The sequence below is a fragment of the Dendrobates tinctorius genome, unplaced genomic scaffold (assembly GCF_039654945.1).
Source record: "Dendrobates tinctorius isolate UK_male_01 unplaced genomic scaffold, ASM3965494v1 ptg000158l, whole genome shotgun sequence".
NCBI lineage: Eukaryota > Metazoa > Chordata > Amphibia > Anura > Dendrobatidae > Dendrobates > Dendrobates tinctorius.
The window spans coordinates 37,243,342-37,269,306 of record NW_027361825.1 but is presented as its reverse complement, the minus strand read 5'-3'; the positions used below and the strand labels follow the sequence as shown (position 1 = coordinate 37,269,306).

At 44.3% G+C, this 25,965-nt stretch overlaps 1 protein-coding gene and 1 long non-coding RNA gene across 5 annotated transcripts in view; both read left to right on the top strand.

The window, feature by feature from the left end:
• The window catches only part of ZC3H4 (zinc finger CCCH-type containing 4), a 69,398-nt gene extending 60,083 nt beyond the window's left edge, over positions 1 to 9,315 (top strand). For 3 of the 4 annotated variants that reach the window (XM_073549335.1, XM_073549336.1, XM_073549337.1), the window contains exons 13-14: positions 7,017 to 7,253; positions 7,577 to 9,314. In XM_073549335.1, coding sequence (XP_073405436.1) covers positions 7,017 to 7,253; positions 7,577 to 8,952 — 1,613 coding nt within the window. In that variant the 3' untranslated portion in view covers positions 8,953 to 9,314. Of the gene's footprint in view, positions 1 to 7,016; positions 7,254 to 7,576 lie in introns of all 4 variants that reach the window. The other variant, XM_073549334.1, reaches the window with a different exon arrangement.
• A 3,642-nt stretch (positions 9,316 to 12,957) lies between these two features.
• On the top strand, positions 12,958 to 24,301 carry LOC141052114 (uncharacterized). Its single transcript, XR_012220748.1, has 4 exons — positions 12,958 to 15,252; positions 17,380 to 17,499; positions 20,489 to 20,582; positions 21,153 to 24,301. It is a non-coding gene; the product is annotated as an uncharacterized lncRNA (long non-coding RNA).
• Positions 24,302 to 25,965: the final 1,664 nt, after the last annotated feature.

Sequence of the window (25,965 nt, the reverse complement as noted above, 5' to 3'; positions counted from 1 at the left end):
ATAATTCCACATGTGGTAATTCATAGTTTTGATGCCTTCAGAGTGAATCTACAATTTTCATAGTCATGAAAATAAAGAAAACTCTTTGAATGAGAAGGTGTGTCCAAACTTTTGGTCTGTACTGTACGAATATGAAACGACCTTCAGGGTTCCTCCGAGCCTCTCTGACCTCCCACCTGACATCTCTGTGAATCAGGAGTGAAACCCCCCCCTTGAATAACTAGTATGGAGCGCATGAATTAAACCATTGCACCCATGACTTCCGTACATACCGAGCGGAATTTCTGATTAAGTGTGTCCCAGCTAAGGCTACAATATGAGGATGGTATCATCTAATCTGGGAAAATACCTTGACTCTTTTACGAGGGGTCTTAAGGCCCCTCACATTCCAGGTCATACATATCATATCAGAATATATATATATATATATATATATATATATATATATATATATATATATATATATATATATATATATACACAGTGGGGAAAGAAAGTATTTAGTCAGTCAGCAATAGTGCAAGTTCCACCACTTAAAAAGATGAGAGGCGTCTGTAATTTACATCATAGGTAGACCTCAACTATGGGAGACAAACTGAGAAAAAAAATCCAGAAAATCACATTGTCTGTTTTTTTTTTCATTTTATTTGCATATTATGGTGGAAAATAAGTATTTGGTCAGAAACAAGCAATCAAGATTTCTGGCTCTCACAGACCTGTAACTTCTTCTTTAAGAGTCTCCTCTTTCCTCCACTCATTACCTGTAGTAATGGCACCTGTTTAAACTTGTTATCAGTATAAAAAGACACCTGTGCACACCCTCAAACAGTCTGACTCCAAACTCCACTATGGTGAAGACCAAAGAGCTGTCAAAGCACACCAGAAACAAAATTGTAGCCCTGCACCAGGCTGGGAAGACTGAATCTGCAATAGCCAACCAGCTTGGAGTGAAGAAATCAACTGTGGGAGCAATAATTAGAAAATGGAAGACATACAAGACCACTGATAATCTCCCTCGATCTGGTGCTCCACGCAAAATCCCACCCCGTGGGGTCAGAATGATCACAAGAACGGTGAGCAAAAATCCCAGAACCACGCGGGGGGACCTAGTGAATGAACTGCAGAGAGCTGGGACCAATGTAACAAGGCCTACCATAAGTAACACACTACGCCACCATGGACTCAGATCCTGCAGTGCCAGACGTGTCCCACTGCTTAAGCCTGTACATGTCCGGGCCCGTCTGAAGTTTGCTAGAGAGCATTTGGATGATCCAGAGGAGTTTTGGGAGAATGTCCTATGGTCTGGTGAAACCAAACTGGAACTGTTTGGTAGAAACACAACTTGTCGTGTTTGGAGGAAAAAGAATACTGAGTTGCATCCATCAAACACCATACCTACTGTAAAGCATGGTGGTGGAAACATCATGCTTTGGGGCTGTTTCTCTGCAAAGGGGCCAGGACGACTGATCCGGGTACATGAAAGAATGAATGGGGCCATGTATCGTGAGATTTTGAGTGCAAACCTCCTTCCATCAGCAAGGGCATTGAAGATGAAACGTGGCTGGGTCTTTCAACATGACAATGATCCAAAGCACACCGCCAGGGCAACGAAGGAGTGGCTTCGTAAGAAGCATTTCAAGGTCCTGGAGTGGCCTGGCCAGTCTCCAGATCTCAACCCTATAGAAAACCTTTGGAGGGAGTTGAAAGTCTGTGTTGCCAAGCGCAAAGCCAAAAACATCACTGCTCTAGAGGAGATCTGCATGGAGGAATGGGCCAACATACTAACAACAGTGTGTGGCAACCTTGTGAAGACTTACAGAAAACGTTTGACCTCTGTCATTGCCAACAAAGGATATATCACAAAGTATTGAGATGAAATTTTGTTTCTGACCAAATACTTATTTTCCACCATAATATGCAAATAAAATGAAAAAAAAAACAGACAATTTGATTTTCTGGATTTTTCTCCTTCGTCTCATTGGGGGACACAGAGACTGTGGGTGTGTGCTTCTGCCGTCTGGAGGCCGACACTAAGTGTACAAAAAAAGAGTTAGCTCCTCCTCCGCCGCATACACCCTCGCCCCTAGGCCGGGCGTAACTCAGTTTTTGCTTAGTGTCTGATGGAGGCACACGCAGTCTGGAATTCCAGACTAGATTTTTTTTTTTTTTTCCTCCCTTTTTTCTATGAAGATAAGATAGGGGCGACGGTTCCTATAGAGAGGATCCGATCTCCCCAAATCACCAACGGGCGACCACGTGTGAGTAACCCTCTACGTGTCCTCTCCCGCACCGAGGGACACATCTGGGACTTTTTTCCAGACATCTATTTTTTTTTTTTTTTAACGAAAGAGGGGCAACGCGTCCTGATTAGAGGACTCGGTTTCCCCACAACTTCATCAGGAGCACGTGTGAGCAGAACCAGGGGTCAGACTCCGCGTTGCTACTCTCCTACAACAGCAGTGTATGGAGGACCCGTCCACCCCTTGGTAGTGAGTCCAGGGGGTTGAATCGGAGGCGCAGGTGAGAGCGTACAGGGGGAAGAGGCCGCGGGTAAGACCGACAGAGCCCCCCCCTCCCCCCTCCCCCCTCCCCCCTCCCCCCTCCCGCGGGCGGATGGCCCTGCTCACCTGTTTGGTATATGGGGGATCCGCTCCTGGAGCGCACCGCAAGTTGGCGCTGGTGGTGCGGTAGCCAGGGCGTTGGTAGCCCCTGGGGGGGGACTCCGGCCAGGACATACTCCTCCGCAAACGATGGCCAGAGTAGGGAAAAACAAGTCTCTTACAGGGCCAATCCGCTGGGTAGAGGCCGAGGCCATTTACCCAGAGCGAAGGGGGCCAAGCCCCAAAAGCCTCCAGCTAAATGACTGGAGGCGCTCCGTACCTACGGACGACAGGGTGGGCGGACGCCTACTAAGGTTCAGCCACGTTTGGGTCGCAGTGACACGCGACACTTGGGTGGCAGAACTTGTATCGTCCGGGTACAAGATAGAGTTTGTCGGACGGCCACCACAGCGATTCTTCCGTTCACGACTTTCCAAGACAGATTCGCAGGCGGAGAGTTTGTTACAGGCTGTAACGACGCTAGAGCACAAAGGAGTTATCGCCCCAGTGCCGCAGGGCGAAGAGTCGCAGGGGTTTTACTCCAATCTTTTTTCGGTCCTCAAAAAGGACGGGACTGTGAGGCCGGTTCTGGATCTAAAGATCCTAAACAGATTCATCAGGGTCAGGCGATTCCGGATGGAATCCCTCCGCTCGGTCATTGCAGCCATGGATCCAGGGGAATTCCTGGCCTCAATCGATGTGCAGGATGCATATCTGCATATTCCGATATTCCCCCCACACCAGAGGTTCCTGCGATTTGCGATCGGAGGACGCCACTTCCAATTCGTGGCTCTGCCCTTTGGTCTGGCCACTGCCCCCAGAGTCTTTACAAAGATAATGGCGGTGGTTATGGCCATCCTGCATGCTCGGGGCATAACGGTACTACCTTACCTGGACGACCTTTTGGTAAAGGGGCCGTCGTTTCAGGAGTGCCAGGACAATGTCAATATTACTCTGGATACCCTGGCCCGTCTGGGCTGGCTGATCAATTGGAGCAAGTCGTCCTTGATTCCAGCCCAAAAAATCGTGTTCCTGGGCATGATTTTCGACACCTCCCGGGGGCTGGTGATCCTCCCTCAGGACAAGGCGCAAAAAATCAAGCAAGGGATACGGAACCTTCTACAGCCGGGCTCCAGATCCATCCGGTATGGCATGAGTGTGTTGGGAAGAATGGTGGCGGCGATAGAAGCAATCCCGTTTGCCCAGTTCCATCTCCGTCCGCTTCAGCATGCGCTCTTGACAGCATGGGACCGGAGGCTGCTGTCTCTCAGTCATCGGTGCAAATTGTCTCCGCTAGTACGGAGTTCACTCCGGTGGTGGACTCGCGACTCGTCTCTGGTCCAGGGGAAGCCTTTTCCCCCGGAACAATGGTTGGTGGTGACGACCGATGCAAGTCTGCAGGGTTGGGGAGCAGTTTTCCAGAGTCACATAGCCCAGGGGCGATGGTCGGTTCAGGAGGTAATTCTCCCGATCAACATTCTGGAGATACGGGCAATACGATTGGCCCTGCGACATTTCCAGTGTTTCCTGAGACACCGGCCGGTGCGCATCCAGACGGACAATGCTACAGCAGTAGCATATGTCAACCATCAGGGGGGCACACGCAGCCAGGCAGCCATGCGCGAGGTCGGACTGGTACTACGTTGGGCGGAGAAGAACCGCGTGGTAATTTCAGCGGTGCACATTCCAGGAGTCGAAAACTGGGCGGCAGATTTTCTCAGCCGACAGGGGGTTGCGGCAGGGGAATGGTCCCTGCACCCCGAGATTTTTCAGCAGATCTGCCAACGGTGGGGGACACCAGACGTGGACCTTATGGCATCCAGAGAGAATGCCAAGGTACTAAGGTTTGTCGCTCGATCCCTCGATCCGCAGGCAATCGCAGCAGACGCACTGGTGCTCCCGTGGGGCCAGTTTCGTCTCCCGTACTTGTTCCCCCCGCTGCCGCTGCTTCCAAGAGTTATCAGGAAGATAAGGAGAGAGAAGGTTCCAGCAATTCTGCTGGCCTCAGACTGGCCCCGGCGGGCCTGGTACGCAGATCTGGTCCAACTAGTGGTGGACGTACCCTGGCGTCTTCCAGATCGGCCGGACTTACTGTCCCAAGGGCCGATCTGCCATCCGAACTTAGGGGCCCTGTGTTTGACGGCGTGGCCATTGAATCTTGGCTGTTAACACAGGCAGGATTCAGACGCGATGTGGCGGCCACGATGGTGAGTGCCCGAAAACCTTCCTCGGCGAGGGTGTATCATCGGACTTGGGAAGTATTCTTCCGTTGGTGTAGGGATCGTGAAGTGGCTCCTCTGGTTTTTTCGATCCCCAACGTACTGGCTTTTCTACAAGCAGGGCTGGACGCAGGGTTGGCCCCGAGTTCCCTCAGAACGCAAATCTCGGCCCTGTCGGTACTTTTCCAACGAAAAGTCGCTTCCGTCTGGCAGGTTAGGACGTTTATGCAGGGGGTCGCACATTTAGTACCCCCCTATAAGGCGCCGACGGAATCATGGGACCTGAATTTGGTGCTCAGAGCCCTTCAGGAGGCCCCTTTCGAACCATTGCAAGAGGTCTCCTTACCTTACCTGTCCAGAAAGGTCGTTTTTCTAGTAGCCATAACGTCTATTAGGCGGGTTTCGGAATTGGCGGCCTTATCTTGTAAACCACCGTTCCTAACTTTTTATAAGGATAAGGTAGTTTTAAGGCCAGCTCCTCCCTTCTTGCCGAAGGTTGTGTCTGCTTTTCATATCAACGAAGACATCGTCTTACCCTCGTTTTGCCCGGCACCGGTGCACAGGGTAGAGAAGGCTTTGCACACTCTGGATCTGGTAAGAGCTCTTAGGAGGTATGTGGCGAGGACGGCGCCATTCCGCCAGACAGACTCTCTATTCGTGGTTCCAGAGGGACGGCGGAAGGGGCTCGCTGCGTCCAAAGCGACTTTGGCCAGATGGGTTCGCCTGACGGTTCAAGAAGCTTATCAAATCAGTGGCACGCCAGTTCCGGCAGGGATCAAGGCTCACTCGGCACGGGCAGTGGGTGCCTCATGGGCACTACGACACCAGGCTTCAGCGGAGCAGGTATGCAAAGCAGCTACCTGGTCCAGCTTACATACGTTTGCCAAGCATTATAACGTACATACCCAGGCATCCTCGGATGCAAGCCTGGGAAGAAAGATCCTCCAGGCAGCAGTTGCGCACCTCTAATCAGGGGCGCAAATTAGCATGGATTGGGTGAGTTAAGATCCCGCCCAGAGGACTGCTTTAGGACGTCCCACAGTCTCTGTGTCCCCCAATGAGACGAAGGAGAAACATGGATTTTTGTGAGTACTCACCGTAAAATCCTTTTCTCCGAGACGCTCATTGGGGGACACAGCACCCACCCTATCAGCCAGTTGGCTTTTACTTATTTTGAGTTTTACAAATCCTTGTACAAGGTTTAGGGTGGTCCCCTTTTTCAGACATATAGTTTCTTGCCTGAGTTTAAGGCGCGTTCTCCTACTGCTTATGCACTAAACTGAGTTACGCCCGGCCTAGGGGCGAGGGTGTATGCGGCGGAGGAGGAGCTAACTCTTTTTTTGTACACTTAGTGTCGGCCTCCAGACGGCAGAAGCACACACCCACAGTCTCTGTGTCCCCCAATGAGCGTCTCGGAGAAAAGGATTTTACGGTGAGTACTCACAAAAATCCATGTTTTTTTCTCAGTTTGTCTCCCATAGTTGAGGTCTACCTATGATGTAAATTACAGACGCCTCTCATCTTTTTAAGTGGTGGAACTTGCACTATTGCTGACTGACTAAATACTTTTTTTCCCCACTGTATATATATATATATATATATATTTTTTTTTTTTGCTCGACTCCGTAGTTTGAAGGAATACAGGTGGCTACAGATGTTGAATGCTGCAGCAGGGTAGAAGTATCTTACAAGTCCTGTGAGTCAGGATGGGTTGCTGTGTCCCTGTGGGAGCAGCGGTAAGAGATCACAAATCCCTAAGATGGTGGGGGCACAAGCACAAGGGGCAGCTAAAATGTCAGTGAGGGAGCGCGGGTCTCATTTTCCAGACCTCTCGCCGCGTCTCCTCTTCCTGTACAGTGTGGGGGCGTGGGCTGATCAGTGTGGGGGCGTGGTTGGACTAGGAGGCACACAAGACACCTAGTCCTGTAGTAATAATCTCCTGCTCAGAGAACGCTGGTTTTATTGAAACAGCAAAACACAGCCTAGTAAGTGAAACATCACTGGAATCAGGGTCTCTACCCACTACATCCAAGTGCAAAGTACAAAGTGTGTTCTGTGCTGCATGATTCGTAGGACATATGATTGGCTATTTTTAATATGACTAGAGTTTGGTCCCTACAGACTATCGTTGCTGACCTTCATACACAGACAGAATTTTTCCATATTTTCCAGTAATACAATTTCTTTTCCCGACTAGGTGTCTATGAAGACTATGGCAGACTACAGGAAGACTCCCGACAGTACCATGAGCAGCCGCCAGAGCAGGGTTCCGAGAACACCGAAGCCCCATCATCTTTCAATAAAGGCAATATCCCGGACTTTTTGCCCTCTGCCCAGCGTGCCCTATTCCTACGCATCCAGCAGAAGCAGCAAGAAGAAGAACAGGCAAAAAGGTCGGCTGGAAGCTCCCTGCAGGAGAAGGACAATGAAGAAGGTGATGAAACATTCTGTATTCTTTCTTTCTTCAAGTTTGAGCAACAAAATAGCTATAAAATAGGAGAAAAGGGAAAAAGTCCATTAAACTCCAGTGTATTGGTAAAGAAGGGCACCTGCTGGAGAGTGCTGGTACTGTGCACTGTATATTGGCTTACAGCCCTATGCCATGAAGTCAATATCCGTGTATTGTAACAAATTAGATATAAGGTCTATCCTACATGATAACACATCAGGGTTTCCTGCTGTTCCATGGTGAATGAAATGGCATTATTCTGCCTATCTGCTCCATGTATTAATCTCCATATGCTTTATTTTCCACAGGTGATACTGGTAACTGGTACTCCAGCGATGAGGAGGAAGGTGGAAGCAGTGTGACTTCAATACTTAAGACTTTGCGGCAACAGTCTTCTAACCGCTCGGCTCAGCAGGTCCCTGTAAGAGACTCCGGTACAGGTGGTTCCGTTGATACCCGCCTACAAAAGAGTCAGGGAAATCGTCCCACAGATCCCCGTTTGTCTCGTGATCCCCGGATTTCACGAAATACCGATTCCACCCCAGCTGAGGCAGGGCTCAATGCCCCAAAGTTGGCCAGACAGGCACCCCAGTCGAAACAAGACTCGCCAGTTAGTAAGGTAACTGCGGACGAGGAAGAAACAGAGAGGTTTCTGCGTGATAAAACTGTTAATATCCCCTTAGATCCTCTCCCTGGGCAGACATTACGAGACCCACGCAGCCAGTTACAGCAATTCAGCCACATCAAAAAGGACATAAGTTTGAGTAAACCAAATTTTGCCAGGACTGTTTTGTGGAGTCCTGAAGACCTTATCCCACTTCCCATCCCCAAACAAGACTTTATTCCAGTGCCAGCCACATTACAGGCTATGCCAGTTCTTGATCCTCGGCTTAGCCGTCCAGCGTCAGCCACTCATGACCCCCGTCAGCGGGCATCTGCCCCTGACACACCAGCAGCTAACTCAAGCCTTCCTGATTTCGAACTGTTATCTAGGATTTTGAAGACCGTCAATGCCGCCTCTGTGACACCAAGTCCTGCTCCAGCCCCAGCTGAGAAACCTTGTGATCCCCGAACTCGGAAACCGCCTGCTGACCCGCGGTTGCAGAAAACAACAGAGCCTCCGAAACCCCCTGAGTCCAGCCAGCCCCTTCCAATATTACCTCCTACGGAAAGCACACCGACAATTGCCCCCTACGATCCCCGTGTGCTGAGTGCAGGCGGGTTGAGCAAGCCTAGCGGTCAAAGTAATGTTCTGAGCAACATCAGTTTATACGACCCCAGGACGGGGTGCAACAAGACCTCGACTGAGCCTGTGCTGAGCGACATGGCATCAAAGGGATCAGAGAACAAAGCTGCCAGCAAATCAAAAGAGCCGCTGTTTGTGCGGAAGTCTGCTCTCGACCAGCCAGACGCCGACAAGCCAAACTCGGAGCCTGCCACGGACCGATACAACAGTTACAATCGGCCACGTCCTAAGACCCAAACTGCTACTGAAAGCAACCAGCCTGCTGTCCACAACCTCCCCGTGCCACCCGTCTACGGCTTGGTCAAGCAGGCTGCAAAGTCTGGCAGCGGCAGCCCCTTTGCAGGCAATAGCCCAACGCAGGAAACCGAGCAGGACGCTGGTTCCTTGAAGGATGTTTTTAAAGGATTTGATCCCACGGCATCTCCATTCTGCCAGTAGTGTTCATACCAGCTCGACTGATTAACATCAATATATATAATATATATTATTATATATATAGATATATATATATATATATAATATTATGTATATAGTAATCCTTCCACTATTGCTTATGTTAATCCTTCTGTATATAAACCGGAAATGTAAAGTCTCAGCGCTCTGTTTTTAATGATTGATCAGTGTCTTGTTTAGTGACTGATGCTTTCTTTTTGTACATTATTTTAAAAAAGTTCCCTTTATCCGCATTCATCCTTACATGTGTGTGTATGTATGTGTGTGTATATATATATATATATATATATATATATATATATATATATACATTTATACATATATATTTCAAAGAACAAATCCACTCTAAGGCTGGTTTCACATTAGCGCTTTTTAAGCGCACGCACGGCCGGGGGTAGCTCCGCCCCCGAGCCGGCTCTCTGCCCGGCGTGCCCGCCCCTTGCTTGTAGCGCCGCCTCCTAGCGCACAGCGGCGCCTGCGATCGGCGCACCCTATGTTTAGCATAGGGTGCGCAGATCGTGCGCAGGCCGTGCGCTAGTTGCGCTTTGACCTGCGCTGCCCACTTTTGACGGTGCGCCGTGCGCGCCAAAATCCGAAAAGTTTGATTTTGGCGCGCACGGCGCACCGTCAAAAGTGCGCAGCGCAGGTCAAAGCGCAACTAGCGCACGGCCTGCGCACGATCTGCGCACCCTATGCTAAAGATAGGGTGCGCCGATCGCAGGCGCCGCTGTGCGCTAGGAGGCGGCGCTACAAGCAAGGGGCGGGCACGCCGGGCAGAGAGCCGGCTCGGGGGCGGAGTTACCCCCGGCCGTGCGTGCGCTTAAAAAGCGCTAATGTGAAACCACCCTTAGAAGGCTCATCGGCTCTCCAGACATTGTTGGTTTTAGTAAATTGTCATTCTCCATAAAACAACAATTCTGGATCGGTTTTCCTAGAATTTATCACTTTTGCAATACCTTCTGGAAATGTATGGGAAAACAATAGACTAGTGGTTGTTTTCATTACCTATATCAGTATAGTGCATCTCTAAAATGCCTGACACTGCATGGGAATGATAACACTATTTTTTTTAATATATATTTCCAGGAGGAATAACAGAGGGACAGAACAAAGCAAATGATAGGAACAGATGCGCCAGAAATGTTATTTTAAGGCCAGTGCAAGTCAGGAGAGCCGATGCGGTTTCTTTCATCCCAATATGAGTAGTCGTCCTCCTCCATGGTGTCACATAGTGTGAACAGGCAGCTAAGTTCCTAATTTACTGTGCAGAAAGCCGGTTATGTTCTCTCATCTAGCTCTGATAGTGCTCTGCTCGTCTGTCCCACCAAGCCGGGTTTTGTGAGAGGCTTGGCCGTAACATACGTCCCACTGTACATATACATATATATTTATATTTATATATATAAATATCATTTTTATACCACATTTATGTATGTGCTTTATTCTAGAAAGAGGAAAAAATCGACAAGACCAAAAAAAAAAGTATTTATAATGAAAGTCGTGAAAACTTGCCGTTGGAGTATTGTATAATTGTTTATTTGTCATCCCGACCTAGCGCCTTCTTGTTAAAAAATTTTTTTTATTATTATGTCCTCAAAATTCCTGGAGATGTTTTGCAAATGAATGCCGACTTCAGTTTGAAGAAGAATAGACTCTTATTCTCCATATTGGTCAGGACTCAATGTAAATCTGTAGAATCATTTACAGTCATGTTGGTTCTCCAGCAGTTTCTTACAGCTCTCTGTACAGGATTAGGGTGAAAAAAAAGGTTAATCTGTGGGTATATTGACATTTCCTTCCTTCTATCATGTGTATAGGCCATAATCATCGTAAGTACATATTTTCAAGTATTAGGGTCAAAATGGTTCATGTATGAATAGCTACAATAATGCAGTGTCTTGTGTAAATATCGCTCACTGCAGAGAATAAATGGAATTGTTTCGTACTGATCTCTTATTCCTTGTGTCTTCATATTGCATTTGTGTCATCTACATTTAGTATTTTAAAGGGTTTTCTCTGATCCAAAAAAACCTCCAAGATTGGGACTCTGAATGGAGCGGAGGTGCCCATGCTCGACCTCAGCCCCATTAATTGTCTGTGGTGCTGTTGCCGAAAGCAGTGTGAAGTGCTCGGGTATTTGCAGGAGTCCCATAGATGTTTGATCGGAGGCCTCCGCTCTACTCCACTATTGGTCAAACCCCCAGTGATCAGCAAGTTATCCCCTATCCTACAGACAGTGGCTAACTTATTATTTTGGGAATAAGGGCATTCCAGGGTTATCAATCGCGAATGCCGTCACTTGATAATTTGCAGGGTTCTGGCTGATGCATTCTCCGCTGATTGCAAGAATGAAGGTGCCGCAGTTTTGTAGAGCAACACCACTTCCAAATATTTACCTGTGTTTGGGTCTGTCCAATTCATCTCATTTTAATAAGACTGGTGCCTGGACGGCAGCAGCACTGGGCTGTCAGATATACCATGAGCAAGTGGCCCTCCCTCATCAGAGTGATACAATACTGCTTGGTCATAGAAGACAAAATACAAACTGGTTCAAATTCCCCCTCACCCCCCAAAAAATTTGTATAGCACTTGTCCGTATAGAGCAAATAAGTCAATCCGGAAGTGCATGTAGGGGCGCGGTCAGGCGGACGTACTGTATATATCAGACTGAGGTCGAAACGCAGTACACGGACTGGCTGGTGGCTCTCACCCGAGCGTGACAGCTGCATAGAAATACATGAAGCTGCCACACTCTAGGTGGGAGAGCCGCCAGCCAGTACTTGCACCTTGGTCTGATTTATACAGCCGTCTGACTGTGCCCTAAATATCACAAAGGTAAAGTGTCAGCAGGGATATACAGGGTGGGCCATTTATATGGATACACCTTAATAAAATGGGAATGGTTGGTGAAATCAACTTCCTGTTTGTGGCACATTAGTGTATGGGAGGGGGGAAACTTTTCAAGATGGGTGGTGACCATGGCGGCCATTTTGAAGTCATCCATTTTGGATCCAATTTTATTTTTTTCAAAGGGAAGAGAGTCATGTGACACATCAAATTTATCGAGAATTTCACGAGAAAAACAATGGTGTGCTTGGTTTTAACGGACCTTTATTCTTTCATGAGTTATATACAAGTTTATTACCACTTATAAAATGTGTTCAAAGTGCAGCCCATTGTGTTGGATTGTCAATGCAACTCTCTTCTCCCACTCTTGACACACTGATAGCAACACGGCTGAAGAAATGCTAGTCTAAGGTGGTCAGATTCCTTGTAGGAATGCTTGGACCTGACACCCATAATGTGGTGGTGCACCATCTTGCTGGAAAAACTCAGGGAACGTGCCATCTCCAGTGCATAAAGAGGGCAACACATCATCATGTAGCAATTTCAGATACCCAGTGGCATTGAGGTTTCCATTGATGAAGAATGTCCCCACTGTCTTTGTACCTCATATACCACACCATACCATCAATTTCCTGGAAAGTGGATTGGTCGTCGTGGGCCAGTTGAATGACCACCAAGATCTCCCGATCTGACCCCCTTAGACTTTTATATTTGGGAACATCTGAAGGCAATTGTCTATGCTGTGAAGATACGAGATGTGCAGCATCTGAAACAATGGATACTGGAAGCCTGTGCTAGCATTTCTTCTGCGGAGTTGCTATCAGTGTGTCAAGAATGGGAAAAGAGGGTTGCATTGACAATCCAACACAATGGGCAGCACTTTGAACACATTTTATAAGTGATCATAAACTTGTAAATAACTCATGAAAGAATAAAGTTATGTTAAAACCAAGCACACCATTGTTTTTCTTGTGAAATTCTCAATACGTTTGATGTGTCACATGACGCTCTTCTCATTGAAAAAAAATAAAGTTGGATCAAAAATGGCTGACTTCAAAATGGCCGCCATGGTCAACCACCATCTTGAAAAGTTTTCCCCCTCCCATACACTAATGTGCCACAAACAGGAAGCTGACATCACCAACCATTCCCATTTTATTTAGGTGTATCCATGTAAATGGCCCACCTAGTAGAAAAGATCTGGTTACTTCTTTGCAGAATGCTTGGAGTTATGGGACCAACGCCGAAAGTAACAACAACACCACCAACACTGCTGATTCTGTTATCTAATATAACATGTTTTCAAAGGGTCATTGTATGACTTCACGTCAATGTGTACACACGGCTGGAATGCTGAACTTCACTGGAATAGGGATGTAAAAAGCATTTCACAGTCTATTACCTTATTCTGCAGCCAGCAATGTGTAGAGAGACAAAGATCTGGTGCTAACATTTTTAATGAAACCCAATTGGAAAAATTATTTTGCATGCATTTAAAGGGTTATTCCCATCTTCATAATTTGCCATTGTCTGATAGTCTGTAAATACAATCAATTTTGCAATTTACTGCTTATTAAAATTTGCAACGGTTCTTGAGATATTTACGCTTTTATTTACAGCGCTTCGTGTTCTGCTGTTTAGCAGCAGTGGTCGGTCTCCAAGGCAATGAGTTGTAAACAAAACTGGTAATATCTCAAGAACGGCTAAACATTTTAATAAGCAGTAAATTGCAAAATTTCTTGTATTTACAAGCTCTATCCAACAATACCCATTTCTGAAGCTGGGAAAAACTATTTAAATTAAAAAACTATATGCCCTGAAGGTTTCCGTACAAAAGTCTGTGGTCAGATTGTAGTCAAGAAACCTTTCTGACAAGTAGGGATTGTCCAATGTGGATAAACGCTTTAAACTCCTTCTTTGAGGCCAGTTGGCTCAGCCTCATGGTTAGTTACCGACAGGTAATAATTCTCTAGCGTATTGAGTATAGCAGAGCATTATGGAAGAGTTATACAGTCCCCTAAAAAGTTTTTGTAACGCAAAAGTTTTTACCCCTTAACACAATGACGTTCAATGTCCTTCATTGGGTGCCTCCCCCTCATCAGGTGTCATGTGCCCCTAACAGCCACGGGTGGAATCACGATCCACCTGTGGCTGTTAACATGTTAAATGTCGCTGCCAATATCTGACAGGAGCATTTAACATGCACGCGTCGGAAGTGCGTCGAAAACCACACCCATCGGCGCCAGTGTTAAATGATCGTAGGTCGCCGATGGGTTGGCATGACCACCTGGGGTCTGCAACAGACCTCTGTGCTTGTCATTGCCAGATTGCTATGAGCGCCGTCCAGTGGTCGGCGCTGATAGCAAGTGAGCATTTCAACTACATAGAGCTGGGCTGCTGCCCTGCTCTGTGTAGCACAAACAATCGAATGGCAGCTTCTGGACTCTCATGGAGACTATTGAGGTAATGAAAAGGTGAAAAAAGTTTTCAAAATTATAAAAAAAAAAATGTAAAAGTTCAAATCATCTCACTTCGCCCCATTCAAATTAAAACTATAAAATTAAAATAAAAATACACGTTTGGTATTGCCACGTTCAGAGTCGCCCGATCTATCAATATATTAAAGGAATCCGATCGGAAAAACTGCGTAATGCGAAAAAAAATTAAAATGCCAGAATTGAGTTTTTTTGGTTGCCACAACGTTGTATTAGGCTGTGTGCCCACGTAGCGGCTTTTTTAAGCGTTTTTGATGCGTTTTTCGGAGTCAAACCGCTTAAAAGAAGCATCCCATTCATTTTAATGCATTTTGACCTTTTTGTGCCAATGGATGCGTTTTTTACTGCTAAGGAAACGCTTAGCGGAAAAAAACGCAGCATGTTCATTAATTTCCGCTTAGGTCCGCATTTTTGGCTATTTCCTATAGTCCAAAAGCCGCGCGGAAAAAACGCATCAAAAACGCGCTTTTCTTGCGCAAAAATCGAGGCAAAAATGCGCAGGAATAAACTGCGTTTTCTGGGAAGGAGAGCCCGTTTCCTTAGCGTTTAAAAAACGCTACGTGGGCACATAGCCTTAAAATGCAAAAACGGGCGATAAAAACATCGTATCTGCACCAAAATGGTATCAATAAAAACTTCAGCTCCGTGGGCAAAAAATAATCAGATTTTCTTTTCTCCTCCCAGATAGCCTGTGGCATATAAATGTATAGACCGTTTCAGATTCATTTCATGACTGCAAAGTCTGCAGGAAGAAAATAGAAAGTAAATGACAAGACGGACCGGACTGACAAGTCCTGAGGATGGAAACACTATTTATTTGCTTTCAGTTTTTTTCAGGTCTCTTCCAGGATACGTCGGTCTGTACTGCTGGCGGTGCTGCGTTGTGTCCGTAGTGTGAACGCGGCCAACTGTGAGAACTTGCCACTACCGTAATTAATTCTGGGTAAGAAAAATTTACTTTGCATAATTGTATTTTTTTCACTGCTACTACTCTTTTATGCAGTTTATTAAGATTTTTCTATTAGGTAGGGGAGTGTTTCTTCTACTAATTTTTGCTTTTTATCTTTACTCCATTGTGCAGCATAATTGACATTATTTTCTCTTCTGATCTGTTTGAATATGGGGATACTTTCTATCATTTTTTTGTTTAGTATTTATTACTCTTGCTCAACAATAGGGCCTTTGTTACATCTCGCACTTACGCCTAAATGCTGGAGTCATTATTGACCGTGGTAACTAGTGTAGCCGTGCTCTAGAGTCTTCACAGTAGCTGCTAATTCTTGGCGTATGTGTTCACAAAGTCTTTTTGCTGAGTTTTTGGAAAGGAAACAGAAACTTTTGAGGGTGACTTGAAGAGTTTCTGCTCCAAAAATTCTTCAGAAATCTCTGTGCACCTACCTGAACAGCATGGTCACAGGGATCTGCAGCACCAGCAGGAAGATAAAGGAGCGACCAGGTATAAACTGCAGCTCACGCTGTGACCACCACAATGTTTACATAATATATGGTCAAAAGTATTGGCACATACCTCTTAATTCAGGTTCATCAATCAGTCTCATTGCCACTGGTGTAAAAAATCTGGTTCGTCTAACCATTTATGTAAGAACGGCTGGTGGTGCGGAGCTCCCGGATACCAGCACGGTCCTGTAATAGGAGCCACCGCGGTAACAAGTCTGTTCATGGCATTTCTTCCCTCCTAAATCTTCCCCCATCACCTATGATTGATATTATTGAGAAGTTGAAAGAACCGCAGCAACTCAGCCACAAAGTGGAGACCCCTTAACATTACAAAGAAGGGGGCCGAGAGCTGAGGAGCAGATGGTAGAAAAGTCACCAATTCTCTGCTGACCCCATAACTGCACAGTCTAGACCTCCTCTGATATTAACAGCTCAAACACTGCACTCCCATCAGCAACTTCACAGCCGAGCAGCTGCATACTGCCTTACATCACCAAGCACAATGCTGAGCGTCAGATGGAGTGGTGTAAAGCCGCCACCACTGGACTCTGGAGGAAATGTGTCCTGTTCAGTGATGGATCACACTTCTCTATCTGGCATCTGATAGATGAGTTTGGGTTTGGTGACTCCAAGAGAGCATTAACTGCCTGACTGCAGTTTGGTGGAGGACGAACAATGCACAGGGCTCATTTTTCAGAGATCGGCCTTGACCTCTTGATTCCTATGAAGGAAAATCTTAATCCTTCAGCACAAGATATTGTGGAAAATTGTAGCTTTAATATTTTGTGGGAACAGTTTGGGGAAGACCCTTTTCTGCTCCCCATGACTGTGCCAAGTGTACAAGGGCCGATAAAGACATGGTTGGGGGAGTTTGGTGGAAGAACATGACCCCCGCACAGAGCCCGGACCTCAGCCCCATCCAACATCTTTGGGATGAACTAGTACAGAGATTGTGAGCCCGGCCTCTCCACAATATCAGGGTCTGACCTCACAAATGATCTTCTGGATGAAGGGGCAAAAATCCCTCAGACAACTCGATGATCTTGCAGAAAGTCTTCCCAGAGAAGCGGGAGCCGTTATAGCTGTAACTTTATATTAATGTCTATGGATTTAGAATGGGATGGCATAAAAGATCCTGTAGGTGAAACGTGTACGTGTCCTAATACCATTGTCTATGTATAGTTTTCTGGCAGTTAGACTTTATTTGCCATCAATGTTCTGTCCGACTTAAGAATGAACATAACACGGACCCAGACAAATCAGGGGTTATGCACACAGCCATTTTTTAAGTGATCCGAGAAAGCATCAGTGCATGGCCTGTTTGCCTGTTTTTGTGGATTAGATTTTGCCATTCAAGTGCACGGTAGATGGAAGCAGTCAGCCCCGTGTTACAGGTGTAGAGTGTCCTGAACCTTCCTCATACCTGACATGTCATGTCTGCATCAATACCAATGAGCCGGCTCGTACATGTTACTAGGAAGGGACGGGACACATCAAGACCTGTACATTTATAACATTCATGTCATTAGCAGTGGCTTAATTTTTACAGAATCAATTTGCCTTTTATTTTATCGTTAATTGCAATTATGAAGATTTTACTTTATTTTTACAGCTTCTGCAATCATTGGACCATCCAGCACTTCTGCATTCTGCTGCACTTACTATATAGAACTGAAGAGGGAGCTCTTTCTGTATCATTATAGCTTGTGGATAATTGCCTATTTTCTATAGGGTATGTATACTATACAATATAGGGTATGCACACTGTATAATATAGGGTATGTACACTATATAATAAGGTATGTACCTTATACAATATAAGGTATATATACTATACAATATAGGGAATGTGCACTATACAATATAGAGTATGTACACTGTGTACGGAAAGTATTCAGACTGCTTTAAATTTTTCACTTTGTTTCATTGCAGCCATTTGGTAAATTCAAAAAAGTTCATTTTTTTCTCATTAATGTACACTCTGCACCCCATATTGAATATAAAAAAACAGAAATGTAGAAATTTTTGTAAATCTATTCTATTTCTAAACACTGTTTTTCTTTGATTACTTTGTATCTCCGTTCATACTACACCCTCACACAAATGATACACCATTTGAAAGGTAAACTTGCCCCCTTCAGCAAGAAAATAGCCAAACAAACCACACATCTTCAAATTGATCACAAAATGCAGTTTAAACATTAATTTTACTAAACCTGCGTTAAGGAAAAATGACCTGAAGGTGACACTACAGTACCACAAAGCACACTACCACAAAGCTGCTTACAGACATCACAAACAAATCCAAACATTTGCCTTGGGGGCTTTCCAGCTTGCGGAACTGTTTGCCAAGCCTATTTTAGCCAAATTGGAGTATTTGCACACTTCACTGCAGGTGAGTCACGTATGTAAACACATTTGTAAATATGCACTGCCTACTGAATTGCATGCTTGCTCCGTTCATAGTCAACCCACACAAACAAATGATACATAATTTGAAAGGTAAAATTACCTGCAGGTGGCAGCACACTACCACAAAGCTGCTTACAGACATCACAAACAAATCCAAACATTTGCCTTGGGGTCTTTCCAGCTTGCTCAATTGCTTGCCCAGCCTATTTCAGGCACATTGGAGGATTGCACACTTCACTGCAGGTGAGTCACATATGCAAACACATTTGTGTACATGCACTGCTTTTCCAGTGATTACTTCGCCCCACACACACAAATGGTGAGTCACATATGCAAACACATTTTTAAACATGCACTGCTTTTTCGCTGATTACTTCGCCCCACACACACAAATGATAAACCATTTGAATGGTAATCTAACTCCCTTCAGTAAGAAAAGAGCCAAACAAACGACACATTAACGATTTTATCACTAAATACAGTTTAAACATTCATTTTCATAAACCTGCAGAAAGACACAATGACCTGCAGGTGGCACCTCAACTGGAAGACATTTTTTGACCTCTACTTATCAAACCAATTTATTGTATTACCAATCTACATATATAAATACCTGTCTGTGTTCATCATCTCATGAAATACATTTACATTTGACCAGTTTGTTTTTTCTGAAATTGCCTGCGCCCCCGATGACCAATGTGCGAAAATTTTGCACAGGCCAAGCTAATTTATTAAAAAAGAAAAACTGAAATATTACATGGTCATAAGGTATGCAAACCCTTTGCTCAGACACTCATATTTAAGTCACTTGCTGTCCATTTCCTTGTGTTCCTCCTTGAGATGGTTTTGCTCCTTTATTGGAGTCCAGCTGTGATTAAACAAATAGGACTTGATTTGTAAAGGCACACACCTGTCTATATAAGAGCTCACAGTGCATGTCAGACCAAAGGAGAATCATGAGGTCAAAGGAACTGGCCAAGAAGCTCAGAGACAGAATTGTGGCAAGGCACTGATCTGGCCAAGGTTGGAAAAGAATTTCTGCAGTACTCAGGGTTCCTAAGATCATAGTGGCCTCCATAATCCTTAAATGGAAGAAGGTTGGGACCACCAGAAGTCTTCCTAGTCCTGGCTGTCCAGCCAAACTGAGCAATCGTGGGAGAAGAGCCTTGGTGAGAGAGGTAAAGAAGAACCCCAAGATCACTGTGGCTGAGCTCCACAGATGCTGTAGGGAGATGGGAGAAAGTTCTACAAAGTCAACTATCGCTGCAGCCCTCCACCAGTCGGGCCTTTATGGCAGAGTGGCCCGACGGAAGCCTCTCTTCAGTGCAAGACATGAAAACCCACATAGTGTTTACAAAAAAACACATGAAGGACTCCCAGACTATGAGAAATAAGATTCTCTGGTCTGATGGGACGAAGATAGAACTTTTTGGTTATAATTCTAAACGGTATGTGTGGAGAAAACCAGGCACTGCACAATACAATCTCAACAGTGAAACGTGGTGGCAGCATCATGCTATGGGGGTGTTTTTCAGCTGCAGGGACAGGATGACTGGTTGCAATTGAAGGAAACATGAATGGGGCCAAGTACAGAGATATCCTGGATGAAAACCTTTTCCAGAGTGTTCTGGACCTCAGACTTGGCCGAAGGTTCACCTTCCAACAAGACAATGACCCTAAGCACACAGCTAAAATAACAAAGGAGTGGCTTCAGACCAACTCTGTGACCATTCAGAGCCCTGACCTAAAACGCAATTGAGCATCCTTGGAGACACCTGAAAATGGCTGTCCAGTGTCCACTAATGTTCACCATTCAACCTGATGGAACTGGAGAGGATCTGTAAGGAAGAATGGTGAAGATCCCCAAATCCAGGAGTGAAAAACTTGTTGCATCATTCCCAAGAAGACTCATGGCTGTACTAGCTCAAAAGGGTGCTTCTACTCAATATTGAAAAAAGGGTCTGAATACTTATGACCATGTGATATTTTAGTTTTACTTTTTTAATAAATTTGCAAAAATTTCTACATTTCTTTTGTTTTTTTTTTAGTCAATATGGGGTGCAGAGTGTACATTAATGATGAAAAAAATGAACTTTTTTGAATTTATGAAATGGCTGCAATGACACAGAGTGAAAAATTGAAAGGGGTCTGTATACTTTCCGTACCCACTGTATGTACACTGTATAATATAGGGTATATGTATGCTGTATAATATAGGGTATGTACACTATACAATATAAGGTATGTACACTGTACAATTGTGTAAAATCCACAATATATTGTATTTGTACCATGTGCTATAATTGCAGAGGTGAATATCGTGCCACTACTGTTCCTCACATTACATCGACCGGATCTCTAGGAGTGATTCCCAGTTTGTTGTGACTCTCACAACTATAGCAGGTGAGTCTAACTGATTGGGGATTTCATTGCGGTTTCCTAATAGACGATACACCCTATGTGCGCTTCCTATTTTTGTTTATTCTCACATTCCATCTAGTAATATGGTGATCCCAGTGATCCTGATGCATGCTATACCTACAGGTGGCTGTCTTATCAGCCCATTTGGAAGCTATGCTATTACATGCATTGACAAATAGCCGTCATTCCCCTAGCAGAGGTATAGTTTGGGGCTTCTGTATCCAGCACATATATCAGAAGCACCTACCATGTGCATTTATAATACCGTACTAGTGCATGTGACTCTGTGAAGTTCACACTGGCCCCTTTCCTCGTAATGTCATGTTCTTGTGTCTGCAGAGAGACCCCATTCTCTTCATTGCTGTGCGGGATAGTGCTTGGTGCCCATGTGTTCTTGGCTCCATGTGTTAGGGCATATGAGTGACAATATTTATTAATAATCTACAAAGCAAACAATTACACATCATTATCCTACATTTCTTGCACTTACTACTATGGTTACAATGTTCCTTTTTTTCTTATATACTATTAACTTTTTTTTCTTATTCCCAGAACTGTACATGGCGAAATTCAGAAAACCTCTATTCTTTGCCGACTCGTTACCCCGTTCTCCATTTTCAAAGCTCAGTCTAAGTGAAAAGGATGACTTCAGCGGGACGATATTCTCCAAAGAACCTGGTTCTTTTAGATCCATGTGCCTGCAGCTCGGGCAGAGCCTTCACCGGATGGCGCTTTCCATAGTCGGCCTCCTGATCGCGTGCAGTGACATATTTTTCTTGCTGGCCCATGTCGCCAGGGTCTTGTATGATATCGCAGAGTCGCTCCTGAGCTTTGTGCTGTCAGCATGTAACATATTTTGGCTTCTCATCATATGCTGCTTCGCTTTCTTAGTCTGGATTTGGGATGTTTTTTTCTTTACCCCTGGCCTGGTTTACATTGCAGTTGACGTGTGCATTGCCATCCTGCATGTAATATTTCTGATATGCCGTATAATATTAGTTATCGTTGGTGTGGCCCTATTGGCTGCTATAGCATCAAATGCAAAACTTACAGCCGTGACCGAGCAGACATCTCGATCATGTATTGGAGAATGCTACTAATGGAGAATAAAAATGGAAACTAAAGATATCTTAAGTTTCCCGAGGTGCTCAGAAATGGTGCCCCGTGGAAACCTGTTACTGCAGTTTTGTTTTGGGAGGGGGGTTTAAAGGGCTTTACTCTCCCTTGAGCCAATGGATGCAACCTGGAATGTTTCCATTCACTGACTGCAGCAGACATATTGGAAATGATGAAGGCTAAAAATAGACGCTTTAGTAGAAAGCTGTAGATCTATTTGCTGTACATTGCTGCCAGTGGTCTCTTAAGTCAAAGGGTCTTACATTTTTTTCCCTTATATTTGACATTTACATTTTATGTATTCTGATTCCATCTTGGAAATATTTAATAAATCCTGATGGATCCCACGTCATAATGTGTTATCTATATACTAAACAAGTTGTGCCAAAAATTCCTTAAATGTAGCCTAATAGAAAAATCTTTCATTGTTGCCCGCAGCAACCAATCACAGCGCAGCTTTCTTTTTTCAAGAGCAGTTTCATAAATAAAAGCTGAGTTCTGATTGGTTGCTATGGGCAACAAAGGCAGCAGGTCTGTGACAGTTTTCATAAATGAGGCCTAGTGGTCACGAATCTCACCCTTTTGTGTCATGAATACATTTTTTGGAAAGAAAATGTGACAAAAATGCTTAAATGTGTCAGCAGTAATAGTGTGAATACTATTCTTCTAGACATTTGTGCGCATCATGTCTCTCTTCTTTTGATACCTTCTGACCTCATGTCCTTCAGACCTCTATGAGGCTGGTACAAGTCAAAATACCTTAATTTTTTGTGTAGAATAGGAAAGTGGAGTACGATATGCCATACAGAGGCTTTGAGAAAAGAAACGTCAGGCCACATATCATTTTTTGAAAATATAATTTACTTTTTAATTGTAAAATACATCAATGTATTTTTAGGTTTTATACAAATCTTTAAAAAAAAAAACCAGACAAAATCGTATTTGGCATCTGTGTGATCAGAAATAATCTAGAGACATACAAAAGAAAACACTATCTAAACATTACTACACATGAAATTAAAGAAAGCTGTAATGATTCCACATTTTGCATTTTTATAATAGCTTGGGGAAAAAAGTATATTATACCTATAATATGTCACTAAAGAAAGCCCTATTTCTGGAATAAAAAAATACATTCACGGGGATACATATAATTTTTTACAAAAATTTGTAGCACTGTAAAATAATGGCATATGAAAATTCATTGTATTGCATTGCTCACCACAGGCCCAACCGCATGCAGAGTGAAGGGGATGATATTTTTTAGTATTTCATATTTTTCTGTTGGATTCTGTACATTTCCTCTGAAGCCGTCATTTTGTCCATATTTATATATACAGAAATTTTTTTTAACCTCTTAAGAACAACACAGCGACTTTATAGAAATGTACTGTCGCCAAGTGTGTTGTATTTTTTTTTATTTAGACAAAACCCTTAAAACCCAACTGAAAGTTTTTCAAGTACAGATATCCGTGCATTGCATAGCTGCCCTTGGTCCTAAGTTTTCTAGAATTGTCCCAACAATTTCTCTAAAACAGTCCTGCCAAATTTGGGTCTTCCCGGTGTAGAAAAAGGCCGGGGGTTTATGCAAATTTTTTCCAAAAAATGAGCAGTCCCATTCCAGTTATTGGTCTTCTTTGGCTGGTCAAAGGTATTAATGGTTGAGTGGAAAATAGTATTGGCTAATGAAAGAGTTTGTTCCTGCTGGGACAGTCAATGACGAGCTGTAATTTAATCAGACACGTCTGTCAGCGTCCCAGAGAACAAAAGCATTGGCCTTTGGGATTCCAATGTGCCCATCATTCTCTCTCCCTACATCGTCTGTCAGGGGAGTGAAGAGGCCCCATACACATAGCGAGATCGCTGAAAAGTCACAGATTTTGTGACGCAAGAGCGATCTCGCTACGTGTGACACATAGCGGCGACCGGCCCCCCGCTGCGATATCGCTGATCGTTCTCGAATGTCCTGGGCCATTTTTTGATTGTCCTCGTTGGCGACGCAGAACTCAGGGACGCAGGCGGGAGTCGTCAGAATAGCTGCTGTGTGACAAGGTACCAACGACAGCCGAGGTCATTATATGGATCGCCGTATCGTTGCTGCGTCGTTGAATAGATTTGCCTGTTTGACAGCTCACTAGCGACCATGTAGCGACGTACCAGCGATCCATACCAGGTTGTATCGTTGTCGGGGTCGCTGGAGCGTCGCTATGTGTAACGGGACCCTTAGACTGTCGGCCGAACCCGTCAATAACTGGATTCAGGCATCTTTAGTCTATTGTGTATAAGGGCCTTTACCCTGGGGTGCCACTGCAGGTGAAGGTGGCTCAGTGGGTAGCACTAGAGTTCTGGGTTCAAATCCCACCAAGGACACCATCCCCAAGGAGTTTGTATGTTCTCCCCGTGTTTGGATGGGTTTCCTTCCGGGTACTCCGGTTTCCTCCCACACTCCCAAGACATACTGATAGGGAATCTAGATTGTGAGCCCCAATGGGGACAGTGATGATCATGTCTGTAAAGTGCTGTGGAATATGATGGCGCTATATAAGCAATGCAAAATAAACAAGGTGAAATGAAGGACTTGTACAGGATTAGAAAAACATGGCTGCTTTCACCTAAAACCAGCAACACATTTGTCAATGTGCCGTGGGTGGGATGGCTGCTCTACTTAAGTAATATGAAATGGGTGGGACAACACACCATGCAAGGGCAGATATAGTGCTGTTTTGGGGAAAAAAAAAAAAGTCATGCTTTTCTAGTTTTACACAACCCTTTAGGGTTTTACATGGTGTCATTAGGCTACACATGTCATATACAGAAGTGTTGGGTATTCTAAGCTATGTTGGTCCAGAAATTGCCCCCTCTCAATTAATTCAGAATAAGTAATGAAGTACTTGATTATAATTTTTACAAACTAGACAACCATTTGCAAGCACTAATGAAGAAGGGTAAGTGTATATGTCACTGTGATGAGCGCATTTTCACCAAAATGACAGGTTTTGTTCCAGTGACAGAAAAAAACAATACTTGACTGCAAACTGTGAATCCACGCAAATAGTATCTACGTTTCCTCCACTTTGTGCAAGATTTGGGGCTCTGTTTTCAGGATCTTTGGACCCTTAGTAGCTAGTTTTCTTGGGGATAACTTTTATTTCTGGGAATACCCCTTTAAAATGGATAACAACGTAGTCTGATATGTCGGAGCTCTCAGGTGGTGGTGGGGGGTCCTACTCTGGAGTCTTTATGATTATTCTGTATATTCCTGATGTTAATAATTATTTATGCTTTCCAGGTATAACTATATTCAAAAGTTTCTCAACTACAGAGAAACTACAATGGCCAGGAAAAATTATAGAAATCATAATATAAAATAGTTCACATTGTCAAGTGCAAGAATTAAATAGCAGCCATGTGACACATTTATTGCTGGACTTTATCATGGCATTCTGAAAGCTATTTTCGACATTTTGAAGATTATATTTGGAGGTTATTGAATTGCTGATTCATTTTGTACTGACTGTAGCGAATATAATTTGGACGATCACAAAAATCGTTGTTTTTTTTTTGCGTTAACAGCTAAAGCATTGGTTCTAGGAGAACCATCGAAAGTGGAAAAAGAAGGAACAATGCACAAAATAATTCTAGGAGAAAGGAATTTAGCAGAAATAATTCTAACCAGCCAAGCTATAGCAGAAAAGATTCTCCAAAGTTGGATAATATAAAAAATAATTATTTGCGGATTGAATCAAACAAGAAGTAGTCTGATACGATAAAGAAAACCTGTGCAAAAAAAAAATCGTTCTTTCACAAAATGTGGTAATGTTGGATTTGATCAAGAAGAATGCTCTAACCTTTAGCCATGGTAAGACACATTTGTCACATCCAAAGATCTCAACTCCCTTAAACTCTGCCTCACCGGAAACCTGTGCTGAAACCTTTACTTGTCAACTTTTGAAAGGGACATTGGGAAGATTCCAAAGAGTTGGAAAAGTAGTGCCTCAGACCTTTAAGACCTTGTGCTCTCCCCACCCATACAAATAAGACACAGCTGAGAAATATGTAATTTCAAGCACAATTAGTACACATTACCCCTTTAAGCATTTCCCAATGTGAATTTAGACCACACAAGACCCCCTAAGCCCATTGTGAAGTCTGTCTGAGGCCATCTGCCCAGAAAGGTTACCACTGTTACCTCAAATTGACATTGTGATAGCCACTCCATCTAGTAGACCCCAATGGAACGGCAGGCCTT